The following is a 19,514-nucleotide window of genomic DNA, read 5'->3' on the forward strand; positions in this document are numbered from 1 at the left end:
CAGACATATTAAATAATGTACACTGACTGAGACAACTCTCAGTGGAGGCTGTGGCTGCATCCAAAAGCTCTCTAATTACATCAGGGGCTACAGAACATGCATATGCCATTCCTCCGCTCCTTTCAGTAAACTGTGTGTGTAAACTGAGCTGTCTAAAAACAGCCAGCTTGTGGTGAAAATGGGCTGGGCAGTCAGATCCTCTACAGCTGAGAAGGAGGAACCTTTATTCCTCATTTCCAGTCTTTGTATGTTTGTGTATCAGTGTGTGTGTCTGTGGGTCAAGTCTAAGCTTTCTCCCAATTATAAGTTTGTGTATTATGTGTGTGTGTGTGTATGTATGTACGGTATCTATTTGTGTGTGTTAAGATACGCTCATATTAGTTAGTGCATGTGTGCACGTGTGTGTGTGTGTGCGTGTGTGTGTGTGTTGGCCTGCTCTGTGGGACTAACCCAGGACTCAGTCTGTCATTAGAGTCCCAGTGAGAGTGAGGTTAGCACCGCTAGGCTGTGGAAACACACATCAAGGCCTCAGACCAGAGCCCAACCAACACCAGCATCATCATCATACATCATACAGGTGCCAAAGGGTCAATGGGAGAAATGGTTTATGTGTGTGTTACTGTGTCTGTGTGTGGGGGATGATCGTGTACCGTGGAAAGGCAAACGGTTGTGTTTCCTTAATGTGTGTTAATGTGTTTCCTTAATGTATGGTTGAAAGGATTACAGGTCCCTCATAGGACAGGCCACGAGAGGAGGAAAACATCTACTTCAGATGAGCGCAGTCTTTAGCTGGCTATGATCCATTATCGTAGTCAATGTTTGGAGGTGTGTGTGTGTGGACTCTGATTCCCCCCAGCAGGGATCTCTCAGAGATATTGATATTTGAGCAGCTGACTCTGTGACCCCACCCACCACAGCTGGACTGCCTGCTGAATGCCTAGGCACCCTTGGCTGCGTGCACACACGAGCTAACGCATGCACACACGTGTACACACTTTCCCTCTCAAGCCATATAATCATAGGTTCTGTGTAAAGAGAGTGAGTGCATGAATGGGGCTACAGCTGTTTTGGTTCAAGGGAGTGTGAGTGCAATTTTGAGTATATACAAGAGTATGCCTGTGTGTGTGTGGGAGTGTAATTTTCTTTCAGTCTGTATAATTTTCTGTAGGGGCGTGTGTGCCTTGGCATGTGTATGGGCATGTGTGTGAGTGACAGGGTAGTGAGTGTGTGTCAAATCAAATCAACGTTTATTTGTTGTGTACACAGATCAGCAGATGTTAAAGCAGGTGCAGTGAAATGCTTGTGTTTCTAGCTCCAGCAGTGCAGTAAGTGTCTAACAGTACAACACTAACACACAAACCCTCCAAAAAGAAGAAAGGAGCAATATCACAACGAGCAATGTCAGAGTCCGGAATATAAATATGTGGTGTGTATAGACAGTTTGAACAATATACAATGTATAAGTAGGAAGGTATGTACAGCAGTAGTTATATAGGATGAGCTATGTGGAGAATACAGTATGTCCCTATAAAGTAAGTAATCAATTTGCTTAATTTCTCAGCGATCAAAATAAATGATTTCAGAACAATAAACATTATATGAACATTATTAAAGTGACCAGTGTTCAATGACTATGCACTGTACATAGGGCAGCAGTCTCTAAGGTGTAGAGTACCGGGAGGTAGTGTGTGTGTGTGACAGCCTCACCCGTACAGCCAGCTCCAGGGTATCAGGGGTCTCCAGGTACTGGGGGTCTGGGGTGGGCCAGGGCTGCTGCAGCACGTCTCCTCCGCGGGAGAGGAGAGGGCTCAGGGGGTTCCTAACTTGGCTCAGCCCTGAATGGAGGAGAAGACAACAAGTCACAAACTAGAAATCAACCAATCACATTTGATTTATATAGCCCTTTATAGTACTTTACAGACACCCAGCCTAGACGATCCAAGCGTCAGCATCAGCCACTACACAACTTCACCACTGCAATCTCTATGGTCATGCCTCATGTGATGGGTGACATTCACACGTTTGAAAACTCTATGGAGCATTACAGGAAAGCTGTCAAGAGCTCAGCACAGATCGAGGATTAACAACAGTCCTTCTGTTTGTCCACCCACCGCCTCCTGATGCTAATGTGGGGGTGACCCACAGGGGGCTTCCAGGAAGGATATTAACTTACTCTAGTCCTTTCTGTCTATGAGGGAGAGATAAAGAGAGAGAAAGCGAGCGAGCGAGAACCACACACACACAGTTTATCCTGTCCATGCTCATCTCTCAGATTCCCTGACTGTGGCTATCAGCTGGAGGATGTTGCCTTTTCCTGCCTGTTTCCAAAAAGCCTCACTCCTCCCTGCCCCTACTCCCGGTCCCAGCCCCCCACTCCTCCCAGCCCCCAGTCCTCCCAACCCCCTAGCCCCTACTCCCAGCCCCTACTCCCAGCCCCCTAGCCCCTAATCCCAGCCCCCAGTCCACTAGCCCCTACTCCCAGCCCCCCAGTCCTCCCAGCCCCCTAGCCCCTACTCCCAGCCCCCAGTCTACTAGCCCCTACTCCCAGCCCCCCAGTCCTCCCAGCCCCCTAGCCCCTACTCCAAGCCCCCAGTCCACTAGCCCCTACTCCCAGCCCACTAGCCCCTACTCCCAGCCCCCAGTCCACTAGCCCCTATTCCCGTCTCCCAGTCCACTAGCCCCTACTCCTAGCCCCCTAGCCCCTACTCCAAGCCCCCAGTCCTCCCAGCCCCAGTCCCCTAGCCCCTACTCCCAGCCCCCCAGTCCCAGTCCCCTAGCCCCTACTCCCAGCCCCCCAGTCCTCCCAGCTCCAGATCACCAGTCCTACTCCCAGCCCCTATTTCCAGCCCCAGCCCCCAGTCCCTCAGGAGAGGGCTTGTTTCTGTGTATTTGACAATAGGGGGATGTTCTACTGGACAGTGCGGGGGCACACTTCCTCTTCTGGCCATTTTTATACCATCAGGTCACATGGTCAACCTTTGTCCTGACTCAGCATCAGTTACATTGTTCATGTGATAGGGCTGGGGATAGGGCTGGGGATTCTCAGTTTGGGTCAGGGGATATTTAGTCACAATCACATTCTGGAGGAGATTTGTGTGAAACTATTGTATACTGAACTCCTAGACCTTGACTCTGCATAGGTTTTCATGTCAATTTTGGTTAATCAACTCAGATTCTTGAAGTATCCACATGGGTACACCACACACAAACAAATGATCTCAATGGACTGTGATGACATCACCAGGGCGTTGCAGAGCGTTTTGTGTGTTAGATAAGAGGCACCATCAACATGACACCGTGAGGTAACTTCCTGTTGGGTTCTTTCCAAACCCACATCATCATTCCAGACAGTCCTCTCATCTCCTCTCCAGTCGGTCTCTGTCTCACTAGGAGTGTAGTAGACTATTCGTTTTCCCACTCTGGGATGGGATCATCATAGCAACACTCACATGACAAAATATCATGTGACACATTAATCTTTTGATAAAAACTAATATCATTCATATTATTGTCCATTATTTATTTATTCATTCATTCCCTTCCTCAATGTGTGTGTGAAGCCCACCTGCCCACAGTTCGGAGGCCAGGTGTGGGGCCATGGGAGCGGTCATCACACACAGAGTGGCCAGAGCTTCCTCAAACTCCACACTGTGCTGCAGCACGCGAGGCGACACGTTCTGAGAGGGACAGAGAAAGATGTCAGAGGTCAGATCGAACGCGCACACGCACACACACACACACACACACAAACACAAACACACACACACACACACACACACACACTGTCCACTCACAGAGAGTGTGTTGGTGAGTCCCATGAGTCGAGAAATTGCTGCATTCAGGAGGAAGTCCTCTGTGAAGTGACCTGTGACCTGGAAACACAAGACAGGTTGGTCACAGTGGCATCATATCCAGCCATACTGTCTCTCTCTGTGTGTGTGTGTCTCTCTCTCTCTCACTGACTGACTGATCAACCGCCTGAATGAACAACCCACTCTTCTACAACGCCTTAACTATCACACACTCTGCTCTCACTCTCTCCCCCCCTCCCTCTCTCCCTCCAATGCTTCAGTAAAACAATGTTTCCCTATGGTAAGGGATAGTATCAGGAAGGACCTCCCAGCTGCCTGTGATGGTTCATGGTGATGAATGAAAACAACAATAGGACCAGAGGATAAAAGCTTGTTCTCCATGTCATCACTATAAATGGTTCTGATAACTGGTTGGCTCACAATGTGTTTAAAAACAAGAAGGCTGTGCATGTGAACATTCCACAGCTAAGTCTTCTGGGAAGGAGAACCCTTTTGGGACGGGCTTTTGGGAGGAGGTCAAAGACAGAGGGCAGATCAAAGGATGGCCGTGGCTTTGGGGGGGGGGCTTAGGGTGGGCCGGGCCATACACACGTGAACATGCACAGAGCCCTTTAACAGCACGGACTCTGAAGGGTGAGAAGAGAATCAAACCCCACCGACCGCACTGAGGGACTCGGAACAGATGCCGGCTATTTATAAAGTGTGAAAATGTCTCTATTGGATTTCAAATCAATTTCCATTCTCCTTATACCCGCTAGGCTGCTCTGGGCTACCAGACCTGACTGTGGTCTCAGGTTACCATATAGATCCCAGGATGAAATGACAACAGCAGCGTCTCCTGTTATGCAACGCTGAGGCTAAAATGCATAGTATGGGTGAAGCCTAGAATTCCTCATGGAATCGTGCTATAGTTAACACAGTGTCATATTCACACTTCAAGTGAAACCTGCAGCACTAATTGAACATTTGATGACAAGCTCTGCAGTGGGAACATAAGAGAGAGACTAATACTGGTATTACAAATACCCATTTCAGATGTCACACGTAAGAAGACTTGGATGATACAAATATTCAATGCATTTACATATTCAGGTATAAGGTCTGAGTATGACAAGGCAGTTTCAGTCATTTACAGTGACTGCAGTTAGTGACACCTACTGGTAAAGGTGGGTAGTACAACCCTAACAAGAGAATAATGAAACCACGACTTCTCTGTGTTTAGGAATGTTCAGTAACATTCTGAGGGTGTTGATATGTAGTATGGACATTCTACCTGTTCCACAGCATAGTTCTTGTTCTCCCAGATTTTCCTGGCCTCTGCCTGCTCCTTCCTCTTCAGCAACAAGGTGTTGGGGACGTCCCCATCCTGCCGAGCCCCCCTCAGCTTGGTCACCAGCCCCCACAGACGAGACTGCCACCGCAGCACCCCGGGCAGAGCGTCCGCTGAGGGAACAACACACATACACTTTACACCACAGACAAGACTGGCAAAACACATGATAAACATCAGTGCTGGACCAATAAAACCTTTTAATTAAACTCCCCCACAACACACAGTAATTTGATTGCAAAATAAATAATGCTACGCCACACAGTCTATTGTTGGTTGGGTAGAGGTGGGGGTTGGGGGTCACAGGGTGTGTGTAACTCACTCTTGACGTCCCAGAGGATGTCCTGTTCAGGGGGAGCAGAGTAGAGGATGTAAAGGCGGACAGTGTCGATGCCATACTGTTGCACCACCTCCTGAGGGTCCAGGCCGTTGTGTTTCGACTTGGACATCTTCTCCCACGTCACCTGCAGCCCGGCCTTGCTACCCACCTGCACCGGCTCCTCACCTGACACAGGGGACAAGGCAATGGTTAGCACTGGACACCTCTATATATCTCCAGCAGCCTGGTCCTGTCTGAAATGGCACTCTATTACTACTTTTGTAGTGCACAATACAGGATACCATTTCAGATTTGCCTGCAGGTATATGTAAAAAGCAAATACTGACAGTAGAAGAAAAATAGTAAAAATAAAAAAACAAAGCCACTTAAAAAAAATAAGGCCTCCTGACAAACAGACAGATAGACAGGAACGATCTTTCAGTAAATTCCTTGATCAGTCTGTTTACTGAGGGCTAGAACTCATTGGTGTGTGTGTCCAGTGTGGAAGCCCTCAGACAGAGTGATATTTTAGCCTCACCTCTATGAACGGAGCCAGTGTCCGTGTTTACCCAGTTGCCAAGCAACAGGAAGAGAAAAGGCACAGAAAAATCCAGAAAAACAGTCAGAGAAAAATATGGCTTTTAACCCTCTAGAGTCTAAGCCCTGTCTAAGCTTAGACTTTGAATTTTAAGACCCCTTAAGGTATAAAAAATAAAATAATAATAATAATAATTTTGATGAAACATTGAATTTGGCATTACTGCTATTAGCCAATAGAAACGCATTGAATAACAGATTCACTACATGGAACAAGAGATAGTCCAAAAAAACAACAAAAGGAAGTTGTTTTGAAGTGTCTGTCCTATATCTGTGACATATAAGAAAGATCAGGAAAGGAAATTATTTTGTTATTATTTTTACATGTATTTATCCCCTTATTTTAGGCACTAAAATATTTCCATATACTGTATACTTCCATACATTTGAGCTGGTACCGGGGACCTTCAGACAAGTCTTGTGAGGCTTGTGAGCGTCTTAGAGCAAAATGAAGAACACCACCGTGTTCCTGAGAGTCTCATCATATAGTGGTCATAATAGTTCTAGCTCTCTACCACCTTCCACTGCAGATGCGGAAGGGCAATTTCAGCAGATGCGGTGGATTGCTATGCAAAAAAACAGAAATCTCTAGCTTAAACAGATGGATTTTGATGGGGATTTGTTTATTATGTTCATTCGATTTCCGCGGGGACGCAGAAACTGTAGGCTAAGGGTTAAGGTGGTCCTCCTCAATTCTTTCTTATAGGACCTGACCAGGAAAAACTTCTGAGCAAACCTCAGGAAGCCATCTGGGAGGGATGTCTACTAACTCTAACCTGTGAATGCTGGCGTGTGAAGTCCCCACCCTGCTGTGCCCACCTGTGAAGTCGATATCGTCTCTCTTCAGGTACTGTCCGCTGTCCGCAGCTCTAAACGTCTGGCCCTTGATGAGGCCCTGCACCAGCAGCTTCTTGAAAGGCTCCCTGGAGTGGACATTCAAAGAGCTTACTTCATTTTGCCATTTTTGCCATTTTTCTTTCTGCAGGGGATAATTATACAAACGTTACAAAGACGTTTTGGCAATGGTGCCTTCTTCAGTTTTCAATGTCAATGAGAGACTAAGTGAAAATTCGACTTCATTGGAAGTTAGGATTCACCCCTAAGTGGGTAAAACATTTTGGGACAATAGTTCAATTGATATAGACTAGTGAACAATAGTTGCTGTACCTGTGTTCCACTAAGCCCTGATCCCTACAGAAATGACTGAGGAAGCGTGCGTAGTACAGGTGCATAACAGCATGCTCCTTCCCCCCAATGTACACGTCCACAGGAAGCCAGTGGTCTGCCAGGGAGCGCTCAAAAGGCCTGGGGTGGAGAGAGGGGGGCACAAGTTAGTTTGAGTGAAGTAAACTGTTATCACTCCAATTTATATTTGGTGTTTTCTGTCTACGAACAATTAGTTATTAAAAAATTAATAAATACAGTATCGTGAGAGAATAATAATCATGGGAAGGAATGCACCAATATAACAAGTAGCTCAACTATAGAAGCTGTTATAGTAAATGTGTGTAAGGTGTCTGGTCTTTGATATTATGTGTAGATATATCCTCTAGGTGGCAGCCTGGGCCTTATGCAGGCTAGCATAGGTAGCTACTATAATAGCATCTATCCCACCAATCAGACCAGGGGCATCCTCCTGAAGGCACACACACACGCATGCATACACACACACGCATGCATACACACACACACACGCATGCATACACACACACACGCATGCATACACACACACATGCATACACACACACACGCATGCATACACACGCATGCATACACACACGCATGCATACACACACACACGCATGCATGCATACACACACACGCATGCATACACACACGTATGCATACACACACACACACACACGCATGCATACACACACACACACGCATGCATACACACACACACACGCATGCATACACACACACGCATACATACATACACAAACAAAAATGTATATGCTGATGATGAGTAATCAGAGCTCAGAGAGGAGAGGAAAGGTGAGGTGAGGTAACCCTCCCTCTCAGATAGATCGTTCAGATAGGAATGGTCTGGTTGTAGATCTGACCAAGTCACCAGACAACAATGAGGAAGAGGATGGAAGACGTTCATTTGGCTGGCTGGGAAAACACTGTACCTCGGCTCAAAACTCCCAATGCTCCTTACATAGTGTTATATCACTGTGTGTGTGTGTCTGTGTGTGTGTGTGTCACCTTACACAGTACACACAGTCCTCTCTGCCAGTGGATGATGTCTCAGGATAATTGAACTGGCTAAACGAGTTAGACTCACTGGGCAGAAAATGACTTACCCTCTCCCTTTGTGCTGGCGTCAGGCCAAAAACACATGCACACGCACACCCGTGCACACACAAACACAAACACACTAACCTCTCGTTGGCCCCCACCCAACCAAAACCCCAGCCCAGGCCACAGCAAGCCAACAGGATGCTCAAACAGTTTAATTGCTTTTTCAGTTCCGGCATAATCTGTCCAGCTAAGAAATAAAAGAGGGAGAGGCCAGCACCCTCTTAAAGCAGCTTTACAGCAGGGTAAATCCATTTGAATTCAATCCCTTTTTGACAGCATCCATTTTGATTGAAACAAATCTTTCCATACCTGTTTGCCCGGCACAGAAGTGGTCAGAAAGTGACTTTTTGGACCTGAATGACAAAACAGGTGCTCAAAGTTCACCCATTCTGCATACCCCACCATACCATGAGTCATCCATGTCTTCATCACTGGAAAAGATAAATGGTTGAGTTTGATATAATGTAAAAGCTTACAAACTGTTGTCAAACTATTTTATTATTTCTTGAAAAAAATCTGTTTTTTAATTATGTAATTTTTAAACCTTTAAGTAAATTATCTAAAAACATGTAAACTCAGATGTTTTTTCATATTCACATATGTTGTAGCTCAGAGCATATTTCAAATCATCTGAGGTTTTTGTGTTGTGCCCACCATCGGTTGAGACACAACATACTCTTGAATACAGGGTGTATTTCATTTCAATCATAGAAATAGAATTCCTAGAATGGACCAATTTCTTCAGACCACTGCAATGTAACTGGTACACCATTGAAAATTAAATTGAATTGACATTTTAACTTTAATTACTACCACAAAGATGACCGCCCATTTTAGTACATTTATCAGCCAAAACATGACACCCACCCTGTATTCAAGAGCATGTTGTGTCTCAACCGATGGAGGGCACAACACAACAATTTTAGATGATGTCAAATAAGCTACAACATATGCGAATTACAATTTTAATTTAAAAACATTTTTTCCATAAATTATAAAATAGTTTGACAACCCTGTTTCTAAGCTTTTAAATTATATCAATCTCAACCGTTTATCTTACATTTACGTCATTTAGCAGACGCTCTTATCCAGAGCGACTTACAAATTGGTGCATTCACCTTATAGCCAGTGGGATAACCACTTGACACATTTTATTTATTTATTTTAAGGGGGGGGGGGGGGGGGGGGGGGGTTAGAAGGATTACTTTATCCTATCCCAGGTGTTCCTTAAAGAGGTGGGGTTTCAAATGTCTCCGGAAGGTGGTGAGTGACTCCGCTGTCCTGGCGTCGTGAGGGAGCTTGTTCCACCATTGGGGTGCCAGAGCAGCGAACAGTTTTGACTGGGCTGAGCGGGAACTGTGCTTCAGCAGAGGTAGGGGAGCCAGCAGGCCAGAGGTGGATGAACATAATGCCCTCGTTTGGGTGTAGGGACTGATCAGAGCCTGAAGGTACGGGGGTGCCGTTCCCCTCACAGCTCCGTAGGCAAGCCAGTGATGAAGACTTGGATGTCTCATGGTATGGTGGGGTATGCAAAACCAGTCAACTTTGAACACAACTTTAATCTCTTGAATGTTTTGGCATTCAGGTCCAAAAAGTCACTGGCTGAGCACTTCTACAAATGGGCAAATATGTACGGAAGGTTTGGTTCGAATCAAAACGTGTGCTGTCAAAAAGTGATTGAATTGAAATGGATTTACCCAGCAAGGTCAGTGGAGGAGGGACAAGTCCTGCCGTTGGGAAATGAATATATTTTGTTAAAGCTCTGGGTATTGCCAGAGCCCCAGCAGCTAACGGCCAGGAGTTTATAATCTCCATCAGCAGGGAATACAAGTTAACGGTGTGTGTGCGTGTTTGCGTGTGTATGAAATGTACTGTTTGAGAGGAAGTGTAAAATGGTGTGCTGATGTGTGAGAGGAAAAAACATTTGTCAGTGATTAAATAGACAATGCATATTACATTTGTAATGTTTGTCTAGATTCTCTTTGTCTACAAAACAGTTGGAACATCACTGGTGGAGAGTAGATTACCTAAGATGACTTTTGTCTCTACTGCTATTTCATTTTGGAACAGACCCCCAAAATATAGTCTCTAATCTTTCCTTTTAAATCAATCAGTACCAGGTCCTACAACACTCCCTCTCCCACTCGCTACCCCTCTTTCATGCTGTAGGACCTGGTGCTGACTGATTTAAAAGGAGACATTATATTTTTGGGGGGGATAGGAACATAGATAAGACAAACAGAGAGAGATACTACAGACAGACGAAGAGAAAATCGGTTTTGGCAGTCAGTGAATCTCACCTGTCTTGGTTGTGGGGGTCAGTGTATCTCACCTGTCTTGGTTGTGGGGGTCAGTGTATCTGAAATAGTACCAGGATGAGTCCACGAACGTGTCCATGGTGTCGGTCTCCCTTCTGGCCGGCCCTTTACACCTGACAAGACAACAGGAGAGAGAGGCCAAATAGAATCAGAACAAACTTTATTTAAAGTGCATTTAAACACTGCAACAAATGTAACAGTTAGCGCTTGAACCTAATTTCCACAGGAGGGAGATAGCGCTGGCAGGAGATATGACTCCAAATGTCAATAACAGTATAATGATTGAATATGACACGGCTCAAGTCTTGGTGGATATTTGTCATGTAGCTAGCTATCTGGTTTGAATCACCGTTTCTTATTCATAGTGGCACATGAAATAGGTAAGTGCGCAGTTATTTTAGAAATGAAATGTCTCCCCCATTGTCCTATTGTGAAATGACTTTGTTAGTTTAGTTTTCTTAGTTTAGTTTGTAGGCATAAAGTGTCCAGAGGACTGGCCTGTGTAGTGTGTATCTAATGTGAGCTGGAACCATCTGTCTGTGGAGGTCATGTCCCCTGGAGATGCCACAGTCAGGCTGGAACCACTACACTACACAGCCATCAGAGCCCTGCTCCTGTGCTCTGACTAAATAGCACTGCCAGAGGGACACAAAACCGGCCAGCACCATGTCAGCTTGGTGGGTGAGTGTGTGTGTATGCGCCAGCTTGGTGTGTGTGTGTGTGTGTGTGTGTGTGCGCGTCTGTTGGAAGTGCCATCCCAGGCCCTTTTCATCCAATCCAAACAGAGCTCTCTGTACACACTGCTCATCTGTCAGCCTCACTGAGAGAGCAACACAGGACACTGGCAAAGGCGAGTGACAAAAAAACAACACTTTTTTGTACCTGCTTTCAACATGCACACTGGAACTGTTTAATGAGTCTCCATAGAATACAACCACCCAGTCAGAATCACCGTGTCAGGAAGATAAACAGCAACACTAGAGAACAACACTACAGCACCATACCTGGTCCCCTGTAGCATGACGTTTTTATTGTCACACACAAGCATATCCACGCACGTTCACACTTTTATTCTGAAGGTGAAATTACTCCTCTTCACAAACAATCACTCACACACACACACCCTGCCAGTCTATAATAAGGCAGAGGGGTTGCTTAGCAACAAGGCTAAGGTGTAGCAGGTTAATACCCAGGTGCCATTTCATGAGATCAAAACGCACCATCGTACCTTTCATGACAAAATAGCTAAATAAATGGAAAAACCACACAGAACAGAGGAATTATAGTATTCCAAGAATTCCATGCGGCTGTACACCACTCCCCTGTGGTTTTCCCTCTCTCTGATCGACCATTCAGGGTCCAGATTGTCATTTGACAGACGGACAGTTTCAGACACCTGGGGGGCTGTGATTGCCTGGACACGTGCTATCTATGACTATGGTTCTGTCCTGTCCTGCTGTATATAGGCTGATTTTAGAGCTACAATTTCAACCAGATAGCAAAATGAAACTGAAAGTGCATTGCGGGTGTGTGCGTGCCAGAATGGGGCAGAAGCCTCTCAAACAGATGTGGCATCAGAAGCAAGAACAATGAAGTACCTTACTGTAATAGTTTTGCATTCAAATGGTAAAAAATAAACAAAAATTGCTTTTTTAGCAACAAATTATTTCTCAAGCAAGAATCTAGCTACGACTGTTTGGGAGTGAGGGACCGAATTGGAGGGGGCCTAATGGGAGAGATATGTAACCTGATAACTAGCTGTTATTGGCAGAGAGGTTTGGAACTCTCTTTGTTATTGGTCTATTAATTTATACCGCCTGGTGATGTCACCAGGCAAGCCAAAACAGGAATCAAAACCACTATCCTGGCATTGCAAGCTAGCTGGACTAATCACACACAGGGTTCAACTGAGGGGCCAATTCACAGCAGTAGGCAGACAGGGAGCAGGCCAATTCACAGCAGTAGGCAGACAGGGAGCAGAGGAGCAGAGACAATATCAGCGGTGGAGGAAATTACTTCTCAAGGACGAGACAGACAGTTAAAACTCCATCTCCCCCACCATCTCCCATCAAACACTTTCTGTACACGGTTAATTGGACATGATCGTTAAGTTAAGAGAGCGAATTTCCTCCGACGCCGTCAACAAGAGATGGAGAGACACGGAAGAGGAGGAGGAGGAGACCGTCTCTGGATCTAGCCGTCAGACCAGACGACCCCATCTCTCTCTCTGTATGACGGTCTGGCTGAGCTGTTGAAACAGCATTTCCTAGTTACTGTACCACAATTCCACTTCCAATCATGGAACTATTATTATTTTCAAGGAGGAATCTCCCCATGAAGCAATCCTGTGTTGGTAAAGGTCTTCATCATGAGAAGCTGGGTTTGCCCTGTGGCCTTGGTCAAAGTAGTGCACCATATAGGAAATAGTGTGCCATCTGGGATGCAGCCGCCGTTTAACGAGCAGCATGGAGCATTTTCACACATTTCATTGACAGTCACTGTCTGTCTGTGTGTGTGTGTGTGTGTGTGTGTGTGTGTGTGTGTGTGTGTGTGTGTGTGTGTGTGTGTGTGTGGTGGAAGCGCAGACATGCCCTGCATGTAGCCCCAGCTGGTTTATATAACCACTGTGACATCTGTCACTCATTACATAACCCTGGTCCTGGTGTGTGTGTGTGTGTGGTGGGGGCACAGACATGCCCGGCATGTAGGCCTCAGCTGGTTTATATAACCACTGCGACATCTGTCACTGATTACATAACCCTGGTCCCTGTGTATTAAAACATTTGCCGGTATTCATATCCTCAATACATAGTGGTTGAATGTACTAAAAGTCAGGATAAATGAGTCCAAGGCTAGATCAGCTTTGAGTACTGACACCCTCTCTGTGAGTTCAGAGAGTACACAGGATACATCCGTAATGGCACCCTATTCACTTTATAGTGCACTTCTTTTGACCATGACCCATAGGGCTCTGGTGAAAAGTAGTGCACTATTTAGGGAATAGGGTTGCATTTGGGATTCATCCTGTGTACTCTCCGAAATCACAGAGAGGGTGTCAGTACTCAAAGCTGATCTGGCCTTGGACTCATTTATCCTGACTTTTAGTACAGGCAGAAAGTGAGAACTGATAGAGTAGAAAACTGAAAGCACCAGAAATAATTGCTTGAACCTAAGAGCAAGAGAGAGAGTCGCTGACTAACCATTGAGAAAGATATGCGACCTTGAAAAAAATGATTTGATTTTAATATAAGTGGAATAAAGTGAACTCCATCACTTATGTTTGTGAACTAGCTATGAACTTGCAGTCCAACTTTCAGTACCAGTGTTCACATCCAAACTGGACATTTGATCAGATGGCATTCAATTCTGACCCAGGCCGATGGGCCCTGGTCAAGAGCAGTGCGCTACATAGGGAATAGAGTGCCATTTGGGATCCAACTAAAGTGTTCTCACACCTCACTCAGTGTCAGAGTGTTCTCACCTGGGACAGGTACAGCTGATCCAGTCATCAGCGTGCTCCAGAGGGGATGCCCCCTTCCCCGTAAGAGACAGTAGTTTGGGCAGGGTGACTGGAAGTTGATCCTCAGGGACCGCCACAGGACCACAAGACCCACAATGCACCATGGGGATGGGCGTTCCCCAGTACCGCTGCCGGGAAATAAGCCAATCCCTGAGCTTGGAGCTGGTCAGGTGGCCACCCACTTTTCTCTCTCTGGCCTTCTGGGTAATGGAGTCAAAAGCCTCCTCCCTGCTGAGGCCTGTGAACTACACAGAAGAGGTGGATAGATGGAGAGAGAACAGGACGACAGTTTAGAAGCTCAAACACACATGAATTCAACAAAACTCAGCTACTTGCCAATACTTAATTCAACCATAAATAGGGGTCTTCCATTAATAACCATAAAATCAAATCACATTTTATTGGTCACATACACATATTTAGCAGATGTTATTGCGGGTGTAGCGAAATGCTTGTGTTCCTAGCTCCAACAGTGCAGCAGTATCTAACCATTCACAACAATACATACAAATCTAAAAGTAAAAGAATGGAATTAAGAAATATATAAATATTAGGACGAGCAATGTCTGAGTGGCATACAATCTGTATAATGACTGAAAAGCTGGTTTTCTGGTAACGATGTGTAGAGTGACAGTGTGTGTTGCTGTGTGTCCAAACAGACCTCAGCAGAGTTGAGCAGTGTGTGCGTTCCATCCTCCTGGCTCTTCAGGACTGGGCTCCAGCTCAGACCCAGAGCCCTTGCCACAGAAGCATCCTCCACACTGCTGTCAGGGATACCTGCCAGGTACACACACGTGGTACATTTGTCACACACACGTGCACACCAGCATGCACACACACAGTAAACAACTCCACTTTAGGGAGCCTATCTGTTGAGAATGAGGTGTCTCAGGGGCCGTCTTTACCTAGAACAGGGATTGGCAACTTGATTGGGGTGGGGGCCACAAAAACGGAACTCATCATGAAATTGCACCTTGTGTATTGTATAATTCTAACTCTCAACAGTAAGTTGAGACCCCGACTGAGTTGAAATTGGTCCACGGGCCTACAAATGGGGGGCTGCGGGTTGCTGGGATATGACTAGTTCTTCATGGGTATTGCCTCCTTGTGGACAAACACCCAAAGCACCAAGCAGGGAACTCCTTCTAGAGAGTTAAGGTTACATCATTGTACAACAGCAGCCGGACGCCCAGAGTATGACAGAGACACACTGCAGGCTCAAGGACACACTGGCACAGTGACATCTACAAACATGTACAGGACACAGGGACAGGCTGAACGTGATTCATGAAATAGAGAGACGAATAAAAGCACAAGAACAAAAGCTCAAAGGTCAATAATACACAATGAGTACATACTGTATGTGCAAGCCATGTGGACGTTCAAACCCACACACACATCCACGTACCTATGACCGTGTCTAGATGACCCTCAAACTCCTGCTTGCTGGAGATGACCAGGGGAAGTTCCTGACCGGTAAATAGGTTGTGGGCGGTGACCTCTGTCAGGCAGTCTGGGGGTTAAAGGTCAGAGTTCAGGAGTCAGCGAGGGAGAGCTTCTCCCCTGGTGCCTCATTATCAACAATCAGAGAGAGAAGAGATCAAGAGAGAGAGGGATAGATAAAGACAGACAGCGTGACAGTGAGAGAGACAGCAAAAAAGAGAGAGAGGATAGAGAGAAAGAGAGAGCATAGATTGAGCGAGACAGAGAGGGAGAGAGGTGGGGGAGTGAGAGAAAGAGAGGGAGAAAGAGAGAGCGAGAAAGTTTGATAAAGATAAAGAGAGAGATTCAGGGGAATCCCAAGTAAAACACACAGAGGCACCGGGAGAAGAGCAGCAGAGAAACACATAACATATCCTGGAGGGTATACCCATGCACAACTGTCTCTCTACACACACACACACACGATAAGTGCTGCTCACACACATCTACACCAATACCTCTGGACATAACCTCCAGAAAAACCAAATGTATGTACCTGTGTTGCACTGTGTTTCATTTTAGCGTGAGCAAGCACTAAACTCAACATCAACATCCAAAATCAACTACTAACAGCCAGTAATTCTCTATAATACACTGAACAAAAATCTAAACGCAACATGTAAAGTGTTGGTCCCATGTTTCATGAGCTGAAATAAAAGATCCCAGAAATGTTCCATCCACACAAAAAGCTTATTTCTCTCAAATGCTGTGCACAAATTTGTTTACATCCCTGTTAGTGAGCATTTCTCCTTTGCCAAGATAATCCATCCACTTGACAGGTGTGGCATATCAAGAAGCTGATTAAACGTCATGATCATTACATAGGTACACCTTTTGCTGGGGACAATAAAAGGCCACTCTAAAATGTGCAGTTTTGTCACACAACACAATGCCACAGATGTCTCAAGTTTTGAGGGTGTGCAATTGGCATGCTGACTGCAGGAATGTCCACCAGAGCTGTTGCCAGAGAATTTAATGATCATTTCTCTACCATAAGCCACCTCAAACGTTGTTTTAGAGAATTTGGCAGTACATCCAACTGGCCTCACAACCGCAGACCACGTGTATGGCATCCTGTGGGCGAGCGATTTGCTGATGTCAACATTGACCATACGTAAAAATGTATGCACACATGACTATAAGTCGCTTTGGATAAAAGCGTCTGCTAAATGGCATATTATTATTGTGAACAGAGTGCCCCATGGTACTGGTGGGGTTTTGGTATGGGCAGGCATAAGCTATGGACAACGAACACAATTGCATTTTATCGATGGCAATTTGAATGCACAGAAATACAGTGACGAGATCCTGAGGCCCATTGTGAGGCCCATTTCTTTTAAGGCATCTGTGACCAACAGATGCATATCTGTATTCCCAGTCATGTGAAATCCATAGATTAGGGCTTAATTAATTGACTGATTTCCTTATATGAACTGTAACTCAGTAAAATCTTTGAAATTGTTGCATTTTGATTTAATATTTTTGTTCAGTATACTTGATCAAAAACGTGGCATTGCTCTGACAGAGTTACAATGGGCCACATATAATACATATTTACTGTAAGCCACTTTGGATAAAAGCACCACTTAAAAAATGACCACAGACTACCAGGTCTGGACAGTGGTTCCTTCTTACCTCTGCCTGTCTGCAGGGCTCTCTCCAGGGCTGAGCGGACTGGGCTGGTACCATGGAGCAATCTGTGGGAGGGGAGGATGGACAGGTAGGCAGCCCCAAACACTGCCTCTGGGCTGGAGGTGTAGCCTGCTAGAGTCTCCCCCGTCTCCTCCCCATTCACCTGCATGGAGGGAAGGATAGACAGAAACACACACAGTTTATGGATAAATACATGACAGGACAGTAACTTTGTTACATTTGTTGTTGAGCAGGGTAAAGCAGGACACAGTTCAAAAACCAAACATAACACTAGTTGGTAAGAAAAAAAGAAAAAAACGTAGTGAGGTGTGTGTGCAATATTTAGCAATTGATCATGTTTTTAACGTTAATGCGTTAACATGCTATCGCCTGACAGAAATCCCATTAAATTGTCACCAAAAATACAGAATCATAATACAGATCTTAAGTAGCTACTCTGGGAGTCATTTAGTACAGAACACCCTTGACAATGTTAAAGATGTAATGGGACTGGTTCCTGCTTCCCATCTACAAAACGACCGCTGGCACTACTTTTAATTACCCACTCTGCCAGGTTCTGACTGATTTATGAGAACCCCCCCTCCTACACACACACACATGCACACACGCACACTCAGAAAGTCATAACCACCCCCTTTCCAGAAATGTGATAACGATTTTAATAAGGAAGGAAGGCATCAACTAGCTGGCCTAATACATTTCCTCCATCTGTTGCAAGGAGAGTTCGATGACTGGGGTGACTGGAGTTGTAATAATAATAATAAAATGGAGTTCACAGTAGGCTTTAAGCAAAACCATTTTAGAATGTCAATACTCTTTCAACATTCTAAAAGTGCATTTAGATAGTTCAATGCAAATAAACACACAGCCACACAGTCACTATGTTTGAGTAAATTGCTGCTTGCAGAGGGACGACGCGTGCTGCTTGCTGAATGAGAATGATGTAGCCTATCAGCAGGTGAGAATCTCAGTGATAATCCTAGTGATAATCCTAGTGATAATCCTAGAATACATTCAAATGTTTATACCTGGAAGACTAAGTAGTCTAAACTAAAGCAGGATGACTGACAAGAGGGAACGGATGAGAGATGTGAGTCTAACCTTGAGGTGGAAGTCGAAGTAGCAGCCGGTGCAGTCTCCAATCCAGTTGGCCTGCATGGCCTTGACCCCATACCATTCTGGCAGCTCTGCTAGGGCGTCCAGCAGGGGCTGGGAGAGAGAGAAATACATAATAAATAAAAAATCCTGACATAAGATGTTAAATCATATTGTAATGTCAGATGAAGATACTGTATACGTTTGGAGAACACTCACTGGGTTCAAGTCCCAGATCAGCACATCATTGACTCTTCCTCTGTATCCTGAGAGGCTCTTCCAAAGCTCAGCCAATCTCCTGGCACAATAACACAGTCTGCCTCGTGTCACATTATGCAGTCAGAGGGATTTTAGAAATCCTGACCTCCACCCGGCCTACTTTTCCGTTTATCACAAAGCAATCACTCATGACTCCCTCACTCATTCTCAACAACAGTTTCATAACGAGAGAGAGAGAGACAGATGTAGAGAGAGAGAGAGAGAGAGAGAGAGAGAGAGAGAGACAGACAGACAGATGAGAGAGACAGAGAGACAGATGAAGAGAGAGAGACAGATGAAGAGAGAGTGAGAGAGAGACAGATGAAGAGAGAGCGAGAGAGAGAGAGAGACAGATGTAGAGAGAGAGAGAGAGACAGATGTAGAGAGAGAAAGAGAGAGAGAGAGAGACAGATGTAGAGAGAGCGAGAGACAGATGTAGAGAGAGAGAGACAGATGTAGAGAGAGACAGATGTAGAGAGAGAGAGAGAGAGACAGATGTAGAGAGAGAGAGAGAGAGAGAGAGAGAGAGAGAGAGAGAGAGAGAGAGAGAGAGAGAGAGAGAGAGAGAGAGAGAGAGAGAGAGAGACAGATGTAGAGAGAAAGAGAGAGAGAAAGACACACACATACTTCTAAAAGGAAGCTATGCATAACAACAAGGGGCAGGCCAGAAAGCCCCAGCTGGGTTCCTCTTCTGTCTGAATGGAGAATATAAAAAGGCAACAGCACCAATTTGATATCCCTCTCTCCCACTGTCACAACCCATTACCTAGCCACCCTCTGAGATCTCTATCCAACACACTGTAATAACACTAATAACATAAAT

The 19,514-nt window shown here is 45.4% G+C and overlaps 1 protein-coding gene across 1 annotated transcript in view; it reads right to left on the bottom strand.

Annotated features, from left to right (window-relative positions):
- The window catches only part of LOC311106628 (putative leucine--tRNA ligase, mitochondrial), a 39,979-nt gene that overhangs the window by 539 nt on the left and 19,926 nt on the right, over positions 1-19,514 (bottom strand). The window contains exons 8-20 of the mRNA XM_084149016.1: positions 18,440-18,547; positions 17,321-17,480; positions 15,612-15,716; positions 14,865-14,980; positions 14,165-14,448; positions 10,698-10,796; positions 7,226-7,363; positions 6,878-6,981; positions 5,465-5,647; positions 5,086-5,255; positions 3,795-3,872; positions 3,566-3,677; positions 1,708-1,835 (exon numbers count right to left, since the gene is read on the bottom strand). Of these exons, the coding sequence (XP_084005142.1) occupies positions 1,708-1,835; positions 3,566-3,677; positions 3,795-3,872; positions 5,086-5,255; positions 5,465-5,647; positions 6,878-6,981; positions 7,226-7,363; positions 10,698-10,796; positions 14,165-14,448; positions 14,865-14,980; positions 15,612-15,716; positions 17,321-17,480; positions 18,440-18,547 (1,785 nt within the window). The remainder of the gene's footprint in view (positions 1-1,707; positions 1,836-3,565; positions 3,678-3,794; positions 3,873-5,085; positions 5,256-5,464; positions 5,648-6,877; positions 6,982-7,225; positions 7,364-10,697; positions 10,797-14,164; positions 14,449-14,864; positions 14,981-15,611; positions 15,717-17,320; positions 17,481-18,439; positions 18,548-19,514) is intronic.

This window comes from Coregonus lavaretus (assembly GCF_964263955.1).
Source record: "Coregonus lavaretus genome assembly, chromosome: 3".
NCBI lineage: Eukaryota > Metazoa > Chordata > Actinopteri > Salmoniformes > Salmonidae > Coregonus > Coregonus lavaretus.